The 21,373-nt window shown below is 43.6% G+C and overlaps 2 protein-coding genes across 7 annotated transcripts in view; one reads left to right on the plus strand and one right to left on the minus strand.

Moving 5' to 3' along the window:
- Positions 1-1,189: 1,189 nt before the first annotated feature.
- TPMT (thiopurine S-methyltransferase) lies at positions 1,190-20,972 on the minus strand. Of its 3 annotated transcripts, XM_008274110.5 has the most exons (9): positions 20,841-20,972; positions 17,220-17,403; positions 15,327-15,419; positions 11,182-11,314; positions 9,797-9,849; positions 9,183-9,257; positions 4,032-4,117; positions 2,699-2,743; positions 1,190-1,919 (listed from the first exon to the last, which is right to left on the minus strand). In XM_008274110.5, the coding sequence occupies exons 2-9, from the start codon at positions 17,357-17,359 to the stop codon at positions 1,807-1,809; spliced, it is 738 nt and encodes a 245-aa protein (XP_008272332.3). In that variant the 5' UTR covers positions 17,360-17,403; positions 20,841-20,972; the 3' UTR covers positions 1,190-1,806.
- Positions 20,973-21,061: 89 nt separating this feature from the next.
- KDM1B (lysine demethylase 1B) overlaps positions 21,062-21,373 on the plus strand; it is a 56,008-nt gene continuing 55,696 nt past the window's right edge. For 3 of the 4 annotated variants that reach the window (XR_016234742.1, XR_016234743.1, XM_051832574.3), the window contains exon 1: positions 21,091-21,223. The gene's annotated coding sequence lies outside the window, so the exon portion shown is untranslated. Of the gene's footprint in view, positions 21,224-21,373 lie in introns of all 4 variants that reach the window. The other variant, XM_017350452.4, reaches the window with a different exon arrangement.

Consider the following 21,373-nt stretch of genomic DNA (forward strand, 5'->3'; position numbering starts at 1 on the left):
AGGAGTTCAAAAACCTCCCCATCAACAAACTGTAATCCAGAACACACATACATAATACCCTCTTATTCCTAGGGGTATGTTCTAAGACCTATCCCCACCAGTGGATGTCTGAAACCATGGGCACCATTGAACTCTATATACACTATGTTTTTTCCTACAAATATACACCAATGATGAATTCATAGATTAGGCACAATGAGATATTAAAAACAGTAACTAAGTATAAATAATAAAATAGAACAATTAATATATTGTAATAAAAGTTATTTGAATATGCTCTCTCAAAATATCTCATTACACTTTTACCTCTGCATTTACAGGAAGCACCGTACACCTTCTCTTCAGCATATCCAAATGGCCAACACTACTACTCCTCCCCTTTGGGCCATTTTCACTATCTAAGGTTCACTTGAGCACAAGCCCTGTGATACTGCCATGATAGATCTGATAACCCAGGTGGCTGCTAACTGACCAGAGGGTGGAGAGTGTACACAGCTGGACAAGGCATGATTCATGTCCCAAGTGAGAAAAGGCAGGATAGCAATAGATTTCATCATTCTACTCAAAACACACAATTCATTTATTTCTGGAATTTTTAATATTTTCAGACCACAGTAGATGGAGGGTAATGAAATCATGGAAAGTAAAACCACAGATAAATGGGGACTTATTGTAACTTATATTTTGCTTTTCTAAAGACTTATTTATTTGAAAGAGTTAAAGAGAGACAGAGAGTGAGATCTTCCAACTGCTGGTTCACTTCCCAAATGGCCACAATGGCCAGAGCTAGACCAATTCAAACCCAGGAGCCAAGAGCTTCTGGGTCTCCCAAGTGGGTGGCAGGGAACCAAAGACTTGGGTCATCTGCTGCTGCTTTCCCAGGTGCATTAGCAGGGAGCTGGATCAGAAGTGGAGCAGCTGGGACTCGTACCAGGCTTTAACTGCTATGCTACCACACCTGCCCCTGTAACTTACATTTTTTTAACACACTCCATCTTATTGACATGAGCTGATTTAAAAAAATGCTAATACAGGATTTGAGAGGAATATGTGACTTACTAAAACGTGATTATTAATGAAAAACCCAGAGATTTGAATCTAAGTTTTCAGACATGAATCCAGCCCTAAATGTGTTACACTTCCTAAGGCCTGATCATGTAAACAAGGAAGAAACAAACAATTGCCAAACTCAGAAAAACATCTTTAGAAATTTATTCTTACAGTTTCAGAAAAAGATTTTGCTCTACATAGGTTGGTTTATTCAATTAAAAATTTCCGTTTCTTGATTCTGTTACATATAAAATTTTGCATGGAAGAAAATGGGTCAAAAGTGGTGCTAGGATTTGAGCATAAGATGAGGGTTTATAGTAAAAGCTAATTTTTATATTATTTATTGGGCTACTTCAAACTCTATTGAAATAGTACATTTCTTTAGCCATTCTAAATTCCATAAAGAATGTGTTTCTGTAGCTATTTTGTTAATTTGTATATAACTGCATTTTTCTTTTCTTTTCAAAGTAATTTTACCCTAATAAGTAATACATGCTGATCGTAATAATTTCTTGCCATCTGTAAGACATACACAGGTATAATCTCTTGCCCTCAATCATACTCTCCTCTCCAGAAGCACTAATCTGACACCTTAGTATATGTTTTCTTCCAAAAAGGTGCATTTCTGAACAAAAAGTTGTGATATGATTTTACGAATTTTTTTTAGAAATTCATCCATTATATTTTTGGGTCCTGGCATAGTTTTCAATTGTTCAAAAACTATTTTGAAGTTACTCAATTTTATTTATGTCTGATTTACTTTTCAGTTAGTAGATATAGCTTTTCGAAAATGTAGTCAATTCCCCAACTTTTATGTCGCTCTTCAAATGCATCAACCTTCTCAAGACAATGAATCTTGCATTTTGTATCTGAAAGAAGAAGAAAGTATATCAAAGCCAGGCACAACGGGGAGTGCCCTCACAGGTTCTGCTAAAAACACTTCCAGTGTGTCCTGGAGACTTGGCTCATATTTTTACTAAAAATAAGGAAATGCTAAGGGAAAATTTCCTGAATTCTAAATTGTATAAAATCCCTAAGGGCAAAAGTACATGTACCATCTTTCTAAACATTTCGGTGTCTTTAACATAAAAAATAGAATTAAAAAAGTAATACAGAGACTGCATGCTTTTCTAGGATAAAAGAGTCTTGCATAAGAGTCTTCTACATATACTTTTTTTTAAATTAATTAATTTATTTTTTTTGACAGGCAGAGTGGACAGTGAGAGAGAGAGACAGAGAGAAAGGTCCTCCTTTTTGCAGTTGGTTCACCCTCCAATGGCTACCGCAGCCAGCGTGCTGCGGCCGGCGCACTGCGCTGATCCGATGGCAGGAGCCAGGTACTTCTCCTGGTCTCCCATGGGGTGCAGGGCCCAAGCACTTGGGCCATCCTCCACTGCCCTCCCTGGCCACAGCAGAGAGCTGGCCTGGAGGAGGGGCAACCGGGACAGAATCCGGCGCCCCCACCGGGACTAGAACCCGGTGTACGGGTGCCGCAAGGTGGAGGATTAGCCTAGTGAGCCATGGCGCTGGCTACATATACTTTTAGATCCGAATTTTCTACACTTCTAGATACTAATAGTTCACTAACAGCTCAAGGCAGTTAGCTGTCAGCTTGATTTGAAGAGTCAAGCACAAGTCCATAACTTACCAAACAACATTTTAATTTCGGCATCAGGAACATAAAATGGTGGGCCTAGGGAAAAGAGAAATGTGAAAAATTATTTCTGTAGATCTTTCCATTCTAAAGAGAAAGAAATTCTCAGGGCCCGCCTCTTGGCTTATTTCCAGTGCCCTAGGTGTACTCATTCTGTGAACAATCGAATGATGCAAACAGAGGAAGAGGTGGCATGTTCTGACTCTTCTTTTGTGCATGTCATCCGAGGAAGTAAACTGCTTACCGAGGGGAAGGCAGTGCTAGGGACTTGGAATCAGAGAGGGGCAAACGCCTTTGAGGTTTTCTTCATGTTCTGGGGTCCTCGTTTCTGGGCCCCCCGCCCTCACCCACATTCTGACCATAGGATCCTTGCCTCTGCCTGGCAGCACAGAGCAGAGCAACACTCCTCCCCCACACAGGGCGGCTGTTTGCTTCCCACAGGCCTCCTGTTCATGAATGGAATGTAAATGAGATCAGTGAGCCCACTGCTGCCTCCATTAATTTCTGGTTCCATCCGATTGTCTCAGACCTAATTAGGGACACCACGTTTTGCCTTTTAATGGGTTTTTAAGACCTGATGTATTCAAATAGAAAAATGTACCAGCATGAGTAAATATTTATCAAACAGCGCACTTTAAAATAAGCTCAATTAAAAACATTTTAAGGGAGATTCTTAAAAACTAAAAGTCTACATATTTGGCTTTCATTGCTCCCTGAAAATAAGTGTTATTGTCCATAAAGTAAATGAGCACGGTTTAGTTTCAGTGTTCAAGAACCAGTGACTGGAAGATTTTTCTCTTCTCTGTCTGTCTCTCTCTGCCACTCTGCCTTTCAAATAAATCAATCAATCTTTGGATCCAAATGAAACCATTCTTCTTATAGATTCCAAGGAGTTATAACAGAAATGTTACAAGGTTTCAGAAATTATAAAATTCAGAGTACCTTAAAGATTTCCTGCTAACACCCTATCACCCATGTTACTTCCCCTGATCTCCTGAGGGTGAAATTGTGCGTGTGCATTGGCACTGCCCCTGGTGCTGTGCCTGTCTAACTGCAGCCAGAGTTCTACCCAGGGTTGAGGACTCACGAGATTTTTCTATTCGAACCATGCTTTCCCCTCTTCTACAGTTATGAATGACAAACAAAACTGAAAAGAACATTAAAAACATGTACAAGGTTCTCATTAGCCAAGAGTACAATTCTCTCCATGTATATGAACACTAGGCTTCCTATGAGATACATTAGAAAAGAACACTTATCTGTGTCATAGAATTAAATCAGGAAACCAGGCAACTAGAAGGAGAAACAGACAAAAGCAGAACTTTACCTGCATGTTTAGTTGGATCGTAAGAAAGCACAGCCAGGAGGTACTGGAACCCCTTCCTCAGCAGGGACAACATGACAGCTGCATAGCTGGAAAAAACACAGAACACACGAGGCTGTGTGTTACACTGCTCTACACAGGCAGGGGCTGGAGGGGAGCAGACACAGGCAGGAAGCTCGTATTTACTTGCATTGATCTTACTGAGTTTAATTCTAACAACCACGTGAACTACGTTGCGAAATGGCATGGATGGGGAGAGGCGGTCAGACCATAAAACATCATACAAGGTGGAGAAAGGCCCATTCAACCTGCTGTGGCAGCCAGCGCCTGGAGACCTTGGCCATGAAGTCCCTGAATGAACTGGGCCACTTCTGTGTGCTCAAGGGCAGGGCTCCCACCCTCCAAGGCACCTGCTGAAGGCAAAGCTGCCAGGGCTCTGGCCCTGCACATGGACAGGGCAGGTTTGCTGTGGGGCCTGGGTGGTCAGGACCTCTCCAGAGGCACCTGTTAAAATGCACATCACAAGGCCGGTGCCGGGGCTCACTAGGCTAATCCTCCGCCTTGCAGCGCCGGCACACCGGGTTCTAGTCCTGGTCGGGGCACCGGATTCTGTCCCAGTTGCTCCTCTTCCAGGCCAGCTCTCTGCTGTGGCCAGGGAGTGCAGTGGAGGATGGCCCAAGTGCTTGGTTCCTGCACCCCATGGGAGACCAGGAGAGGCACCTGGTTCCTGTCTTCAGATAGGTGCGGTGTGCCGGCTGCGGTGGCCATTGGAGGGTGAACCAACGGCAAAGCAAGACCTTTCTCTCTGTATCTCTCTCTCACTGTCCACTCTGCCTGTCAAAAAAAAAAATGCATATCACAGTCCCTTTCCTCTATGTGGTAGGAGACAGTCTAACAAAGTAGTAGGAAGTTGAAAGTTCTACAAGTGTGGTAGAAGCCACTAGAGCTGGTAGGAGCCTTGGAGAACAGGTGGCACCACTTCCCAGCCACATCTGCTTCCTAATGACTGCCTGACCTATTAGCAGAGAGGCCAAGAGTCGAGGCTGGGCCTGGTTCTGGATGAGGAGTCACACCAGGCAAATGACTCCACTTGGAAACGGAATTAAGAGACCAAGGAGTGGTCGCCGGTTAGCTTGTGCGCTGTGGGGTGGCTGGGGCTGAGGAGGCTGAGGGGAGGGAGCAAGGCAGATATGTGCAAACAGAGGAGGAGTAGGAGTAGGAACCTGAGGGTGGGAGTGAGGCCATGAGAGACAGACGGAGAAGGCCCACAGCCCCCCACCGAGGCAGGAGGCCTGGCCCCTGGTACCCCAGTTTCCACAGAGCCTGGTTGTGCAGGGTTCTGTGAAAATGAGGGGAGCGCTGAACAGTCGTCGAGTTCAACCCCCAGACCCTGCACTTAGCACTCCGTTAGCTCAACAAAGTCCTAACCTCTCTGTCTCTGTTTCCTCACCTGTGAAACGGGGATGAGACTGGGACCCACGTCGCAGCCCGCCGAGAGAACTTGCTCAGCGAGCGTGAATGCTTAGAACGCTGCCTGCTCCGTGCTCAGCACTCAGCGCTGGCCACTGCGATTCCCTCTTGCTTTGTAACACGGATCTCCTGGCTAAGAGAACGAGCCAACCACAGCAAACTCCCTCTCAACTCAGCCTGACAAAGAGGGAGGAAGACATTTGCTGTCTGGCTGGTTTGGCCATATTTCCTCGGACCCACAGATTTGTTCTTCTTGGAGTGTGGACCTTCTACGTCCACCAGTCTCAAAAATTTCAGAAAAATGAGAAAGGCGAAGCCGCTGATTTGTCATGCCAGAGACTCGGGAGTCACAGCAGAAAAGACATCAGTCCTTGACAACGCACAATCTAAAGAAAAGCTGGCGGCGAGACAAGGCGCCCTTTCAGGGCTACGATGCTGGGCACCAGGGCAGAGATAAAGCTCCTCACTTCTGTTGCTTCCGAATAAGTAACCGTCCTGTAACAAAGGTGTGCTCGGGTGTGGGGAGCAACTGAGACTAGACTAAATTACTGGAACTAAGACTAATTCTATGCATCTGATCTCCCACAATATGGCGCTGAGAGACAGCAAACAACTTCCACATGGCTGCCTACCAATTCAACTAACAAGCTGCAGGAGCTGATCCTGCTCCTGATTGGAGGAGAGCAGCGTGCTCGGCATGTGGGCAGCAGAGCATGGATTGGTGGAAGAGGACTATAAAGGAAGAGAGAGACAATATGCACCGGGAACATCTGAGAAACCCCTGAGAGAGCCAGCCAGTGGTGTGCCGCTCCTCCACGGAAGTGGGAAAGCGGCGGGGGTGCCGGCAGCTAACCTGGGACGGCGTCGTTCCTCTGCAAGTAGGGGAATGGCAGCAAACCCGGGAAGGGCCGGGCAAAAAGAACAGTGCAGGGTCCGGTGTCGTTCCTCTGCGAGTGGGGGAGCAACACTCGGGGCTGTGATATTTCTCTCTCTCTCTCTCTCTCTCTCTCTCACACACACACACACACACACACACCCGAGAGAGACAGAGAGAGAGAGAACTAGGGAAGGCACAGAGTCTAGGGCAAAGCCATTCCCTAAATACGAGTCTCAGAAGGGGCCTTACTACTTTTGGTTAACCAGGAGAGAAATGGCCACTTAGCTTGTCTTTGTGCCTAAGGCAGGAGCATGTGTTCTGGCACAGCGAGTTTAACTGCTGCCTGCGGTGCTCACACCCCATATCTGAGTGCTGCTACTCTGCTGATGGCCTGAGAAGGCAGTGAGGATGGCCCAAATTCTTGGGACCCCACTACCCATGTGGGAGGTCCAGATGGAGTTCCAAGCTCCTGGCTTTGGGTGGGCCTAGACCTGGCTGTTGCAGTCATCTGGGGAGTGAACCAGTGGATGGAAGATCTCTGTCTCTCTTTCACTTTCTCTATCTCTTTCTGTCACTCTGCCTTTCAAATAATAAATAAATATATTTTTAAAAATCTAAGGGGCCAGCATTGTGGAATACCAGGTTAAGCTACTGCTTGTGACACTGGCATCCCATATGAGCACAGGTTCGAGTCCCAGCTGGTTCCACTTCTGATCCAGTTCCCTGCTAATGGCCTGGGAAAGCAGCAGAAGATGGCCCAAGTGCGTGGGCTCCTGCTATCCATGTGGAAGACCCAGCTGAAGTTCCTGGCTCCTGGTTTTGGTCTAGTGCACCCCGGGCCGTTGTAGCCACTTGGGGAATGAACCAGCAGATGGAAGATCTCTCTCTCTCCTCCTCCTCCTCCTCTCTTTCTCTTCCCCTCTCCCCCTCCCTCTAACTCTGCCTTTCAAATAAAATATATCTTTAAAAAAAATCTAATGGGAGGGGAGGTGGTGTGGCTTGGCAAGAAATAGTGTATTTCCTTGCTCCAAGGCAGATCTGTTTCCATGCACTTATTTGATAAATACGCACCATGCTCAACTTTGTGCTAAACATACTCCACGTTAGATGCTAGGCAAACAGCTGAACACCATCGACACCATCTGCACCTGGTGACGTCCAGGCTCGCCCTACTACCTTGTGGATTTTACCACTCAAGCCAAAGTCTCCAGCGAGATTAGCCTCAAAGAAGAGGATGAATACCTACAGACTTAGACAACTGGATTTAGTACACAAATGTGCAGAGTTGATGCAGGACACTGATGTTCCCTGAGAAGTGCCGTGCAGTCAGTGGCAATACGAAAATGACAAAGGCAAATGCCAGGGATGGTGTGTTCAGTTATTTCTTCCACATCTGACACAGGACATAGCCAGAACATCACAGAAGCATCATTACTACTTGTTGAATAATTGAATGAAAGCATAATAGGACTGAAGTGATCATTAAAGGAGCAAGTATACAACAGAAGACAGTTGGTCTCTGTGGGAATGATGACTTTAAGCATATGAGGAAGAAGAAGTTTCAAGAAAAGGGATAAAGGAAGAGTGGAGACAGAAAGAGGACAGACAGGAGCATGAACTACCATCAAAGGAACATACAGGGTGAGAAGATGTGGCATGGTCTAATTTAAGATTAGGTTTGGTAACAAGCATTCCTCATGGAATAATTTTTTAAAAAAATAAAAATTTCACTTCAGTAATGTGCATTGTGGCCTTTTTGAGCAGGTGTTAGTCCATATAACAACGTCAACATTCACACGTCCAGCAGGGACGTGAGGAGTATAATTTGAATGGGGATGTACATAGCTAGGATCCCGTTTTTCTCAGTATGTGTTCTGATTATTTCAATTCGTTTGTAATAAGACTAGGGATGATAAGGATGGTTACCAAAGATGTCAACAACACGTGTTCTGACAGTCTTAGCTGGTATTTACAGGGTTCTTCACAGTTAACAAGCCATTCTGCATACAGAAGTGTACCTCACAAGTTCATGGAAATGGAATTAACAGGTTAGGTTATTTTGGTGTAAAAATAGTATATCTCTGCACTTGAAGGGGTTCTTTACAAAGTCCATGAAACGTGTACCACAAAATGATTCTGCGTAGATTTCTGAACTTTTTTGCACCAAAATAAACTTACATTTTAAAAGTTCCACTTTTCCGTGAACTTTCTGAAGTACCTGTGCATACCATTTCTTTTGATTCCCACAATGCTTTGAGGCAGTCTAAAGCAGTGACCAGGAGCATGGACTGTGAAGCCAAACTCTGAGGGTTTGGGTCTCAGCTCTGCCAGGTACTAATGCTTAACTCTGATCTCCGTATCCTCATAGCATCTACCTCACAGGATCTTGAGTTGATCAAATGTGTTAATTCTATCTAAAACGTAGTAAACAATGCCTGACAAACGGAAGTGTTAGCTGATCATGTTAGTAAAGGTTGTGACGATGGCATCAGTAGAAATATTCCAGTAGTGCAGAAGAGGAAATGGAGGTTTAGAGAAGTTGAGAGCCTTGAACAAGTAATACAGCTTGGAAGGGACAGAGCCACGAGCCTGTAGATAGACAAATCCTACACTTTTTAGACAAATCTGGTCTTAGTCTTTTAATTCCAGATGCAATAAGCTATTGGAACTTGAAACTGGTAAATCTCAAACAACAAAATCTAGCTGCAGCCTAGCTAATTTTCTGAAACCCAGAAAAAGAACACATACTAAATTATGAAGGCTTAAACAGAAAAGAAAAACCAATATAATGAAACCAAGTCACTTACCGTTTTCGATCGCTTGGATTAACAGCCACTAATGCTCCTCTATCCCAAATTCTGTCAAATTTCCCGATATTTACTCTACCACAAGGAAAAAGAAATGAAACATTTTATGTATGAAAATTCAAAATTTTTAACAAAATGCACAGTGTTTTCTGTGACACGTGCAAGTATTTCACCAACTGGTAAGGAATGGGAGTCTCATGTCTGTTTCTCTGTGTGGAGTCTACAAGGCCTGGGGGCCCCCCAGCTCCTGAGATGTTTAGGAGCCTGTGGCCACAGTCTTTTCATTCAGTTACAACTGGGGCTCAACAAGGAACAGTGTGTGACAACCTATGGGAGGTGCAATCATGCCTTCCTTCGCACCTTGTAATTCATTTGTGTTACCTGCCTTGGGTCATAATAATGTTTTCTGCAGTTTGGGAGCGGTCCAAGGACAAAGTTACTAAGTGTGCAGCTGTCTGGGCTGTGATAAAAATAACTGCAGAACCAAGATTCCAATCAAGCCCTTGTGGATGCTGCACAAATGGATGGGAGGGGTGAGCCCCCCCCCCCCAACCCCAGCACTGAGTAGCAAACATTCATGCCTGTGGAAGTGCAAACGTAGTACACAGTCCTACCTGGGAAGATCAAAAATGCTGCAACAGTACAATGAGATATTCCCCGCAGAACTCTGGAATGAAACCACAAAAAAAAAATTGCTTTCTGCCTAGTTGGGAGGTGCATGAATGGTCAAGGAAAGAAAAGAAAGTCCAAGCAAAACAAGGATGGCAGGATAAAATGAAAATTGAATATAATTAAAATAAAACATTTTATCGCATGTTAATGGTACTTTTTTTTTCTTTTGAAACCTGTTTGGGATTCTTTTGGGTCAACTCTAAAAAGAAAACCAAAAGGGAAACCCTGAGGATCACTGAGCTATTACTCATTTCAGAGCTCGTTAAAATTCTGGCAGTGTTTACTTGAGTGAGAATCCTGCCATACTCATTCTGCTAAAGATAAATCTGCAAGTCAATCAATTACCAGGTAGGTGGACAGAATGGTCCAGTATTTTAAGATAGGAAAAATGCAGTTACGCTGACTTCCTCCTTTTCTCTCAACCATTCAAGCACTGATTTACTGAGCACCTAGTGTACGGGACACTGACCCTGAACTCTAGATAATGGATGTGAATTGCACACAGTCTCTGACCACAGTGGGCACAGCCTGGAGGGCACGGAGAAACATCCCAACAGGGAACGGCCTGTTCTGTTTCTGTGTCTGAACCTGCCTGGGAACATCAGCAAAGGCTGAACAAGAGGCGGCTGACAGTATAGTGGGGGATAAGGGGGCTAGCTGTAGAGGGATTAACACAACATGGACTTGAGCAGTCCTGGAGCTGGGGCTGATAGCGGCAGGCCGGATGGGAAGGTGCATCGAGACAGGAGACTGCTGGGTTTTGCCCTAACATGAGTTGCCAACGCAGGTTTATAAGCAGATGAGAGAAGGTCACTGAAGCACTATGAGGGTGAGCCCAGGGCGGAGAGGGCTGCAGGCAGGGAAAGTGCCTGTGAGTCTCCACTGCGGCCGCAGACTGCAACCACTGCCAGCTGTAAGCGGTGCTGATGCTGCATTCCCCTCTAAAGGTTCAGGGGAAATGAACTGCAGATTTTCTTTTTGAAAGCCATGTATACAGGAGTCATCATCAAGTTCATTGAAATGCATATCATTAAAAACTATGCATGAATTTCCAAATGCTTTTGCATAAAGATAAAAATACTTCTTAATTCCACTGTCCATGAACTTTGGGAAGTACTCTTGCATGCACACATCTCTTTAGCTAGCTAGCTAACACATATCATCTATATTTTAAGTCCAGTAACCTACAGATACATAAAATGTTCAGGTCAGTTTGTATGATCAGGAGAAGTCAACTGAAACTTATATTGCAAACTCCATCACGTAGGCTGAGGAAACCTTTTTTGTGGGAGTATGGAGACAATGAGTAACTCAAACCAAATCAGACCTTAAAGACTTTGGCTCCAGGAACTTCAGTGATCGGTTCTTCTGAGTAAGAAAGATTCTGCTCCGAGAAAAATTCCCGTATCCCAAGTTCACTGATTTCTACACCAACTACACTGTGTCCTCGGTCTGCAAACCTGCATAAAACCACATTTTACACTTAAATTTTATTTCAAATGCAGTCCTAACTAAAGGAGAATAATCTAGTAAACATTATTTTCCTGAATTTTAAGGAATTTTTATGAATTCAGGTTCACAAGTTTCACAGGACATGTAAGAAAATGGATCTATTTTTTTTTCTTTTTCAAAGTTTTGTTTCTTTATTTGAATAGCAGAGGGATGGGGGGGGGGGGTGGCTAGATGGAAAAAGTGAAAGAGGTATCTCCCACCTGCTAGTTCACTTCCCAAATGGCTGCAACAGCTGGGTCTGGGCCAGACTCAAGCCAGGAACCTGAAACTCTATTCGGGTCTCACACGGGGGTTGCAAGGGCCCAAGTACTTGAGCCATCTTCTGCTGCCTTCCTAAGCACGTTAGCAGGGAGCTGGATCTGAAGCAGAGCAGCCAGGACTTGAATCTGTATTATTATATGGGGTGATGGCTCATAAGTGGCAGCTTAACCTACTGTACTGCAATGCCAGCTCCAATCTATATGCTCTCAAATCTCATCTTAGACGGAACTCTGGAAAATTGATTTTTATGACCTCAATAAGAAACTAAAAATTTGTACAATTATACCTTAAAACAGTGATTTAATACAAATGAATTGTACTAGAAGAAATGCTTTTCAATTTTCCTCAATCAGTGCTGCTCTCTAAAACTTTGCTGTCCAGTACAGCAGCCATTAACTACGCTGCCTACTGAGAACCCGAGATAGGGACAACTGACTGAGGATCTGAATTTTACATTTTATTTGGTTCACCTTTAAGGAGCCACAGGCAGACACCTATTTCACCTATTTTTTATTACCTTAGGCAAATAAGTAATATTTTCCTCAATAAGCTTTGTAATTACAGAATTCAGCCATTGGATCTGGGCTGAAGAGAAGTCAGTGTCAGTCCCACAAGCACCTAAGCACAGTAGTGATCTGATGTCAAATTACATAAAAGGCTGGTTAGTTCTGCTATAATGCAATGCATGCCTTCCTAAAAATCACCACAGTGCACAAAAGGCTTATGCAACAGAAATACAAGGCCGGTAAGGAGAACGGAGGTTAGGGCACAACATGAAAATTCTTTGTCAGTGCCACATTAAAAAGAAAAAATGACAGAAACCTAACTATAATAAGTTTACATCTGTTAAATGGATGAGAAATATAAATATTACAAATGTGGTACTTTAACTCGAAAAAGACCTGAAGTTTGCTTGTAGAGGTGGGTGCTGAGAGGGCTCCAATTTCTGAAGTGATGGAAGGAGGGAATCAAATGGGGGGTTTAACACCAGCCATGAACAGGAGTGCCCCACAGTACCCAGGTAAACTGAGGCAGCTGGGAGCTGTCTGAAGTGCGTGCATTCTATCTGTACACAGCTCAGCAGAGCATAGTTTTCTGCTTTCATGATATTTCTTGCAGATAAAATCATGCATAAGAAAATGTGAAATTCAAATCATGCTCACATTGTTCCCTATGAACCCAGTTAGAACAAAAATCACATTTTCAAAAGCAGAGTAGGACTGACTGTATCTATTATCTGTTTAAGAATACATACTCTTGGTGAGCACAGCATGAAAGATCAGTGGCTCTAAAGTGGAACGCATTAATAACTAACTTGCTTTTTGCATTACTTAGAAATCTGTGAGCTTACATAGAACGAACTTTTTTTATTCTCCACTGTTTGAAGTTACAAAATGTTTACAAAAAAAGTTATCCAGATTGGCTGCAATATGTTTTTGTTTCCAAGTCAACAAACGGAAAGACAAAGCATAATCTACTATAGCCTGGTATGAAAACCAAACAACCAAGAAAACATAAATATCTTAAACCATTTCATTGTAACCTCCTTTTTTTTTAAAGTTTATTATTATTTTTATTTGAAAGACAGAGAGGTAGAGACAGAGAGAGATGGCTTGGGCCATCTTCTGCTTTCCCAGGCCTTAGCAGAGAGCTGGATCAGAAGTGGAGCAGCCGGGTCTCGAACCGGCGTCCATATGGGATGCCGGCACTTCAGGCCAGGGCGTTAACCCGCTGCGCCACAGCACCGGCCCCTATTGTAACCGCTTCAATCAGAATATTTATTCACATCTGATATTTGTACAGAAGTCAATGCATAGGTACATAAATAAAAAATCCTCCTCTTTAACAACTTATAAGCAATTACAGTTGCTCAGTTCTAAGATTTTTTTATTACAAATGGCTTTAGATGTAAAATATTCAACAGTTGCATTTAACTGGCCATTTAATCCTATCATTTTCCTAATGTCACCTGAAATCCCCGCTGGAATTGAACTGCTACCATTTATGATGGTTCCGTAACACAATCTGTTTACAGAGTTAATAATTTTCTTGTAGGTGATTTCCAAAGTAAGCTTCTTTCTTAGTTCAGTGAGTTGGTGAAGACATAGGTCTAATAATATTTAAATGTTCCCAATTTTATGGCCAAATATGCATCTTAAGCCATACTAGTCATTCAGCAAATTCTCTTGGCTACAAATTGAGAGAGCATGGGTTGCAAAAATTCCATTTCTGCAGGTCATCAAAGAAGGAGGTACCTTTCTCTGAAGGGAGGAGAGAACTTCCACTCTGACTACGACCTTGTCTAAATATGATCAGAGTTGGTGAACTCAAAAGGCTTCCATAGCCTTGGCAACTCATGACAAGAGCCTAGGGTGATTACTGATGCCATAAACAGGAGTGTCAATTTGTGAAGTCAACAACAGGAGTCACTGTGTACTTACTCCTCATGTAGGATCTCTGTCCTTAATGTGCTGTACATTGTGGTTTAATGCTATAACTAGTACTCAAACAGTATTTTTCACTTTGTGTTTCTATATGGGTGTAAACTGTTGAAATCTTTACTTAATGTATGCTAAACTGATCTTCTGTATATAAAGAGAATTGAAAATGAATCTTGATGTGAATGGAAGGGGAGAGGGAGAGGGAAAGGGGAGGGTTGCAAGTGGGAGGGGGAAACCACTGTAATCCATAAGCTGTACTTTGGAAATTTATATTCATTAAATAAAAGTTAAAAAATTCCATTTCTGATCAAAATATTCATATAGGCAACAGAGGATTTTTATGTTACTATATCTTGCATTTATTAACCTTTCCTATATGTCCTTTTTTTCTAGCTTAATGGCCAAAGTTGTCAACATTCAACGTTTACAAATGAATGCATGTCTTGGCAGGTATGACTATGACTATGTTTTATGATTGTAAAAGGATTCTGATAGAAAAGGATTTCCAGGTTTGTGCCTTTTGGGTAACCCATAGTAATAGTGGCTTGTTGAATGACGTGAATTCTCTTTGTAGAGAATTACGAGGAATACTTGCTTCATCGCTCGTTTTGTAACAGTGATTCATGGCAACAAAAACTCCTATGTTCTCGAAGTGGGAGGGGAAGACTGAGTAGAACTGTGTGCTGAACTTTTCTGTCTGCCTGCGTTTCAAATATTCTAGCAGGGTTGGGGAACCTTTTTTCTGACAAGGGACATTTGGATATTAGTAACATCTCTCATGGGCCACACAAAATAATCAACTTAAATACTAGCCTGCTATATAGATGTACTGAATGTCTAGTCCTGCCTGTGGTTGCCTTGGCAGGGCCAGAATGAATGATTTCATGAGCCATACATTCCCCACCCCTGAAAAGTTATTTTAGTTAAATTCCCAAACCACCTCCAAGAACTAAACCATGCAAAAAGAGGTAGATGTAAGAGGGAAGGCTGGTTTTTCTCCCTCTGATTCCAAACTAAGTCTTTTTCTTTGAAATGCTACTCAGAAAGATGAGTCTTGTCTCTTTCTACTTGGTTGCTTACTATTTGAAAATATTATTTATAATTATTAGACCCATCACTGATATATATATATCACTATATATATAAATAAATTCACATTTTCTGTGAACCTAATTTTTAAATCTACAATCTGTTAAGTATTCATTCAAGGAGTCTGTCATCAAGACAATAGAGTGTGTTAATGCTTATCTGCTCGTACCATTTCATCTCGACTGCTTTTCCACAAAGAGGAAAAAACACCCTCAGCCCACTCTCGCCTTTCAGAAAAGCGTCCAGATGTTTCTTTAGTAGCCTGGGAAGAAAAAAAAGCTCTTGCTTATTTGTTTTTCAAATTGGCCCAATACAAACAGGCCAGGAATACAATTATATGATACTAAGTATTTTTCATGCAATATTTTACTTAATATTCTCCAAGACCTTAACAAAAGTAGGTACCTCAATTATTACAATCACCAATTTCAATACCAAAAATATCAAGGTGAAGTAACTTGCTCAGTCACACAGCTAGTTAGTGGTGAATCTGACTTGCACCTGGGGCTTTCCTGATTAGTAATTAAAAAAAAAATAGGGGCCAGTGCTGTGGCACAGTAGGCTAAGCCTCCGCCCATGGTGCCTGTTTCGTCTGCTCCTCTTCCAATCCAACTCTTTGCTAAGGGCCTGGGAAGGCAGTGGAAGATGGCCCAAGTTCTTGGGCCCCTGCACCCACGTGAGAGACCCAGAAGAAACTCCTGGCTTCTGCCTTCAGATTGGCTTGGCTCCAGCCGTTGTGGCCATTTGGGGAGTGAACCAGCAGACAGAAGACCTTTCTCTCTGTTTCTCCCTCTCTCTGCAACTCAACTCTCAAATAAATAATAAGTTTTTTCCTTATGAGACTGCAAAATATTAATTTCTCTTTCTTTTTTAAAAATTTATTTATTTTTTTGAAAGAGTTACACAGAGAGAGGGAGAGACAGAGACTGGTTCACTTCCCAAGTGGCTGCAATGGGCAGGGCTAAACCGGAAGTTTCATCTGGGTCTCCCCAATGGGTAGCAGGGGCCTAAGAACTTGGGCCATCTTTCACTGGTTTTCCTAGGCCATTTGCATGGGGCTGGATCAGAAGTGGAACAGCTGAGACATGAATTGGCACCCCATATGGGATGCCACTGTCACAAGTGGTGGCTTTGCCCACTATACCACAACAGAAAATATTTTACTCCAGAAAATATTAATTTTATCTACCTACCTACCTACCTCTTTCTTGCTATTTTATTTTTTATTTTATTTTTGGTGATGTGGTGTGGAAGCCTAAGGACCCAAAACCTCTTTAATGTTCTTTTAATGGAAAATTCTCTAAATGTACTCAGATCTCAGAAATAGTTTTGAAAAGCTTAGATCTCAGAGTTAATTCACTCTGAAGAAATGTGGCATTTCTAAGGCCATCCACAGGACGGCAAAAACCCATACAACACTTATGCAATGATGCCCCAGCCACCGCTCAGCGCTGGGCAAATGTAAAGATGATGATTAAAAGGAGTTGCCATCTCCCAGGGAGCTGGGATGTTTGCCTGGAACCGGGAAGATGTGGACTAAGCACATTGTTCAGCACTGGCCCCATGCTTTACTGCTGCTACCAGGCCCCCTATCACTAACACGTTGCTCACCGTCCTAGCTCCCTGATTAATTCCTCTCAGCTTCTCTTTTCCCTATATGGATGATACTTTAACAGCTAAACACATCAAAGTCAGAACACCATCACTCTGAATATAAAGAGCTGTAAGCATACACACTGCTTCACCTGGCTGAGTGGATAACATAACATGCATGACCAATACATAGATGCTACAGGGAATTAGAAAACATATAAATCATAAATTTAATAGGCCATCAATTTTAAGTCATACCATCATTTACACATGGTGGGAAGAGAAAAAAAATACTTCCAGTAAATTATGACATGTCATTGATGCATTTTGATTTATAGATGCTATGACACGAAAAGATAAGAATGTATATCTTGAAACCAGTCAGGTAATGTGTACTGATATTATTACTTCTATTTCAAAGCCAGTTTCTGACGGAGCATTTTCTCTGGAATTTACCAAACATTCTTACTTGTGTCCTTGCTCTTGATGAAAGCCAGTTTTGTGGCTCACCCACTTGTCTTGCCATTCTTCTAGAGTTAGTACTCGGTTTTTTTGTACCTCGGTATCAGGGTACTCTTTAATATCAAGTAAAGTCCTTGCGTCATCCATAGTTCTGTAGACACTTTTATCTCACAGGCAGATGTCTCCAATGCCTTAAAGGAAAATATTTGCAATGTGGTCACTTAAGGACACTGCAATTCTATTGATGAACTAAATGAAAACTTATTATCCTAGCATTATGGCTTTAAAAAATTTCCTTCTTATTTTTATTTGTTGTAATGTATATAATTTAAACAGTTCAACAGACCTGTTATAAAATACTAATCCCCATTCCCAACAATAGGCAACCACCTTTAACTCTTTCAGCTAAGTCTTGAAATGTACCTCTAAATGTCAATTTACCATACTTATTTTGCATCTTCTTGATTTTTTCATTTCTAATAATATCTATAGAAAATAAGCATGTACTCTTAACTCTCAATACACACACACACACACGCACACATACACACGCACACACACCCCATCTCAGATTTTGTAGCCTCCAATATAGTCATATCATACTTTCATTAAATATTTAGGGTACATATTATTTTTTAAAAGATTTATTTCTTTGAAAGGCAAAGTTACAGAGAGGGAGGTAGAGATAGAAAGAGAGAGATCCTCCATCAGCTGGTTCACTCCCCAGATGGCTGCAGGCCGAAACCAGGAGCCAAAGGCTTCATCCAGGTTTCCCACAAGGGTTCAGGGGCCCAGGCACTTGGGTCATCCTCTGCTGCTTTCCCAGCTGCATTAGCAGAGAGCTGGATCAGAAGAGGAGCAGTCGGGACTTGAACCAGCACCCATATGGAATGTTGGCATTGCAGGCAGTGGCTTAACCTCTAATGCCACAGCACTGACTCCTGGAGTACACATTATTACGGTGAGACAAATGCTATTCATAGCTAAGCGACATGGTATTCTATGATTAGTTTTCCTTCTCCATGCAACTTTTAAATTCTGTAATTAATAACCTTGTTGCTTTCTCATTTATAAATTTTTCATGAACTTGTTGCTAATTCAACTCTTACCTCCACCAATGGGCCCAATCCCTGTGAAGACATTCTCTTATTGCGCCGGCCACATAAATAAAAATCTTTAAACAAAACAAAAATCCTCCTATCCTTGATTGAGAGCTTTGCTTATTATAGAATTCTTGATTAGAAATCATTTTCCCTTGTAATTTTGAAGGAATTTCTCCTTTGTCTTCTAGCTTCCAGAGTTACTGTTTAAGTTCAGATGTGCTGATCCTAATATTTTCCATGTGGAATTTTTTTTCTCTCTCTTGAAGCTTTTCTTTGCTTCTAGTGTTTGTAATTTCACAATTCTATAGTCTGTTTTCATCCACTTGGTCAAGGCCTTTAAATTTGGATAATTCCAGGGGTCGGTGCTGTGCCTTAGCAGGTTAAGCTGCCACCTGCAGTACCAACATCCCATATGGGCGCCAGTTCAAGTCCCAACTGCTCCACTTCTGATCCAGCTCTCTGCTATGGCCTGGGAAAGCAGTAGAAGATGGTCTAAGTCCTTGGGCCCCTGCACCACAGTGGGAGACCTGAAAGAAGCTCCTGGCTCCTGGCTTTGGATCGGCCCAGTTCTGGCTGCTGCGGCCATTTGGGGAGTGAACCAGAGGATGGAAGACCTCTCTCTCTTTCTCTGCCTCTGCCTCTCTTTAACGCTGCCTTTTAAATAAATCAATCTTTTAAAAAAATATGGATAATTCTGAAAAAATTCTTGACTCATTCAGCCAATAATGTAACTTCTGTAGAACTTGTCTGTGGAACCTCTTGACCGGCTATTGTAAATTTCTCACCTTTTCTATTTTCCATCTCTTCATCTTTTTGCCCTATTTTCTGACAGATTACCTTAGTTTTTAACCTTAATTTTCAGGAGCTCCTTTTTGTTCTCAGGTGCTCTATTTAAATAGCATTCTCTTACTTCGTGGATTTAATATTCTCTGATTTGTCTGTATGATCTAATACAAGCCGCCTTTTCTGTTGGCTTGTTCTGTCTCTCTTTCAGAGTAGAGGCACTCTGCACAGGCTCAGCAACTTTTGTTCCCTGTCATCCTTGAGAGCAGGTTGGAACAAAAGCTGATTAAATGCTAGAGAATGCAGGTGGGGCTTACTGCCTATAAGGGTCACTACAGGATGATGTGAGTGGATTTCATTTGGAAAACCAGATGTCATTCCCTTTATTTTCTTTGGGCTGGTCAGGCTTTGCATAGAGAGTTCTTACAGTTCTTGTTCTAAGGATTATGTCTTTGGGGTCATGGTTCTATACCCACATGAGAAAGGGACAGGAGTGGGGGAGGGTCACATCCAGTCGATGTTCAATGAATCCCCATATTTTCAGTATGGTACTTCCTGTCCACATTGTATAGTGCATCTTTCCAGTTCAGACTTTGTTTTACTCTCTCCAGGGGAGAATTCCCCCAAAGCCTACTGCTGTAGCAAGGGGCAGCCGCCTGGTTGCAAGAAGCTGACAAACACCTGGAGATTAAGCCTTTTCTGAACCATAATTTCAAACAATCCTCCTGGTTTCAACCACACCCTTCCACCTATGGGAGTTACCTGGTACTGCTAATTCCTGAGTATTTGGGCATTATATACCGTAAATAGGGTTGCTCAGTGGCTTTTCAGATTGCTGGGTTAGCTGTCAGCTTTCCTAAGTTTGCAAAATCTTTTAGAGTTGTTCACCTGCTTTCCAGATTCAAAAATCTTATTGCTTGCATCTCCTCGCCCATCCCTCTTATTGCAGTGGTGTATGCCTTAAAAAATTCTGTTATCGATGACATTGCAGAAGGAAGCAAAAGTAGATATTGTGAATTCAGTATCCTCTTTTTATGCCATAAGCTTATGTTTCCAAATAGTTTTCTCATAACTTCATTTTTGCATGTGAAAACGCACACAAAGGGAACTGAGGAAAAACATGTAAACCTAACAGCAGATCTGACTGCCGCCTGTCCTCATCAACATCACGAATAGAACCGTTTCCCTTCTCAGCTGCTGTCACCGCTTCTCCATGTGCACTCCACTGACAACTGCCTACATCGTTTCTGGAGAAAGAACAGTTTTTTTATAATAATACCATAAAAATGCCAATGACAAGAATCAGAACAGGTACATTTCGCAATAATGCCCACTCATACATGTTAATTTCAGATGTGCACCTTACATCGCCCAAGTCCACAGGTTGGTCTGGCCTCCTCCCCTCCCCTTTCCAAAGAAACAGTTTTGGCTCCAGCCTCGGTGGTAACTTTCCTGGGGTGGAACAGTGACTTTTGATCCTGGAGAGCGCGCTTTTTGCACCTGCACGCCCCTACTGGCCGCGCGCGCTCTGCCCCGCCCCAGGGCACGGCTCACTATTCCCGAGAGCCCCTCTTTGCTTAACCATCACAGCAAGGCTTTGGGGTCCCAGAAACGTCACTCACTGCCCAAACCCCTTACTCCAGTCCCGGCTTCTGCTCCCTGAACCCGACGTCAGAGAGACCATCCCACTCCCGGCATGGCGTCCCGGGCCTGCTCACGCCTCGCGAGTCGCCCCTCCTCACCGCTCACACGAGGGTCCCAGGAGACTGACAGCACAGTCCAGTCGCCGGCTTCTGCCCACTGCCCGGCGCCGGCCTCTGCCGTCCCGGCCCAGGCGGCATGGCCCCGCCCCCGGAGCCCGGAGCCCGCCCCCCGGAGCCGGGCCCCGCCCACTCGCCCGCTCTCCAGGTTTTGCGCAGCGGCGGAAATGGCGGGGGCGGGGCGAGCGCTGCGGCGCCGGCGAAGGAGAAGGCCCCGCCTCCTCCTGGGCTTGCCGGCTCCTCCCACTCCGGGTCACGCCGCCAGAGGGGCGGAAGCGGTGGCGGCGGCCGAGCTGGGCTGCGGCTCGCGGCGCGGGTCCTGTTCGCCGAGCGCGAGGGGCGCACCGCCTCGCCGGCGCTCCGAGGTGGGGGATTGCGACGCGGGGGCGGCAGCGGGGTGCGGGTGACAGCGCCTCACAATGCCGCTGGGCCGGGGTGCAGCGCGGGTCGCCCGGGAGGGAGGTGGACGGGTGCACCGGGCTCTGGTCCTGGGCGCCCCCGATTCAAAGGGGGTG

This window comes from Oryctolagus cuniculus, chromosome 5 (genome assembly GCF_051225735.1).
Source record: "Oryctolagus cuniculus isolate XC-2025 breed Fujian yellow rabbit chromosome 5, ASM5122573v1, whole genome shotgun sequence".
In the NCBI taxonomy this organism is placed as follows: domain Eukaryota; kingdom Metazoa; phylum Chordata; class Mammalia; order Lagomorpha; family Leporidae; genus Oryctolagus; species Oryctolagus cuniculus.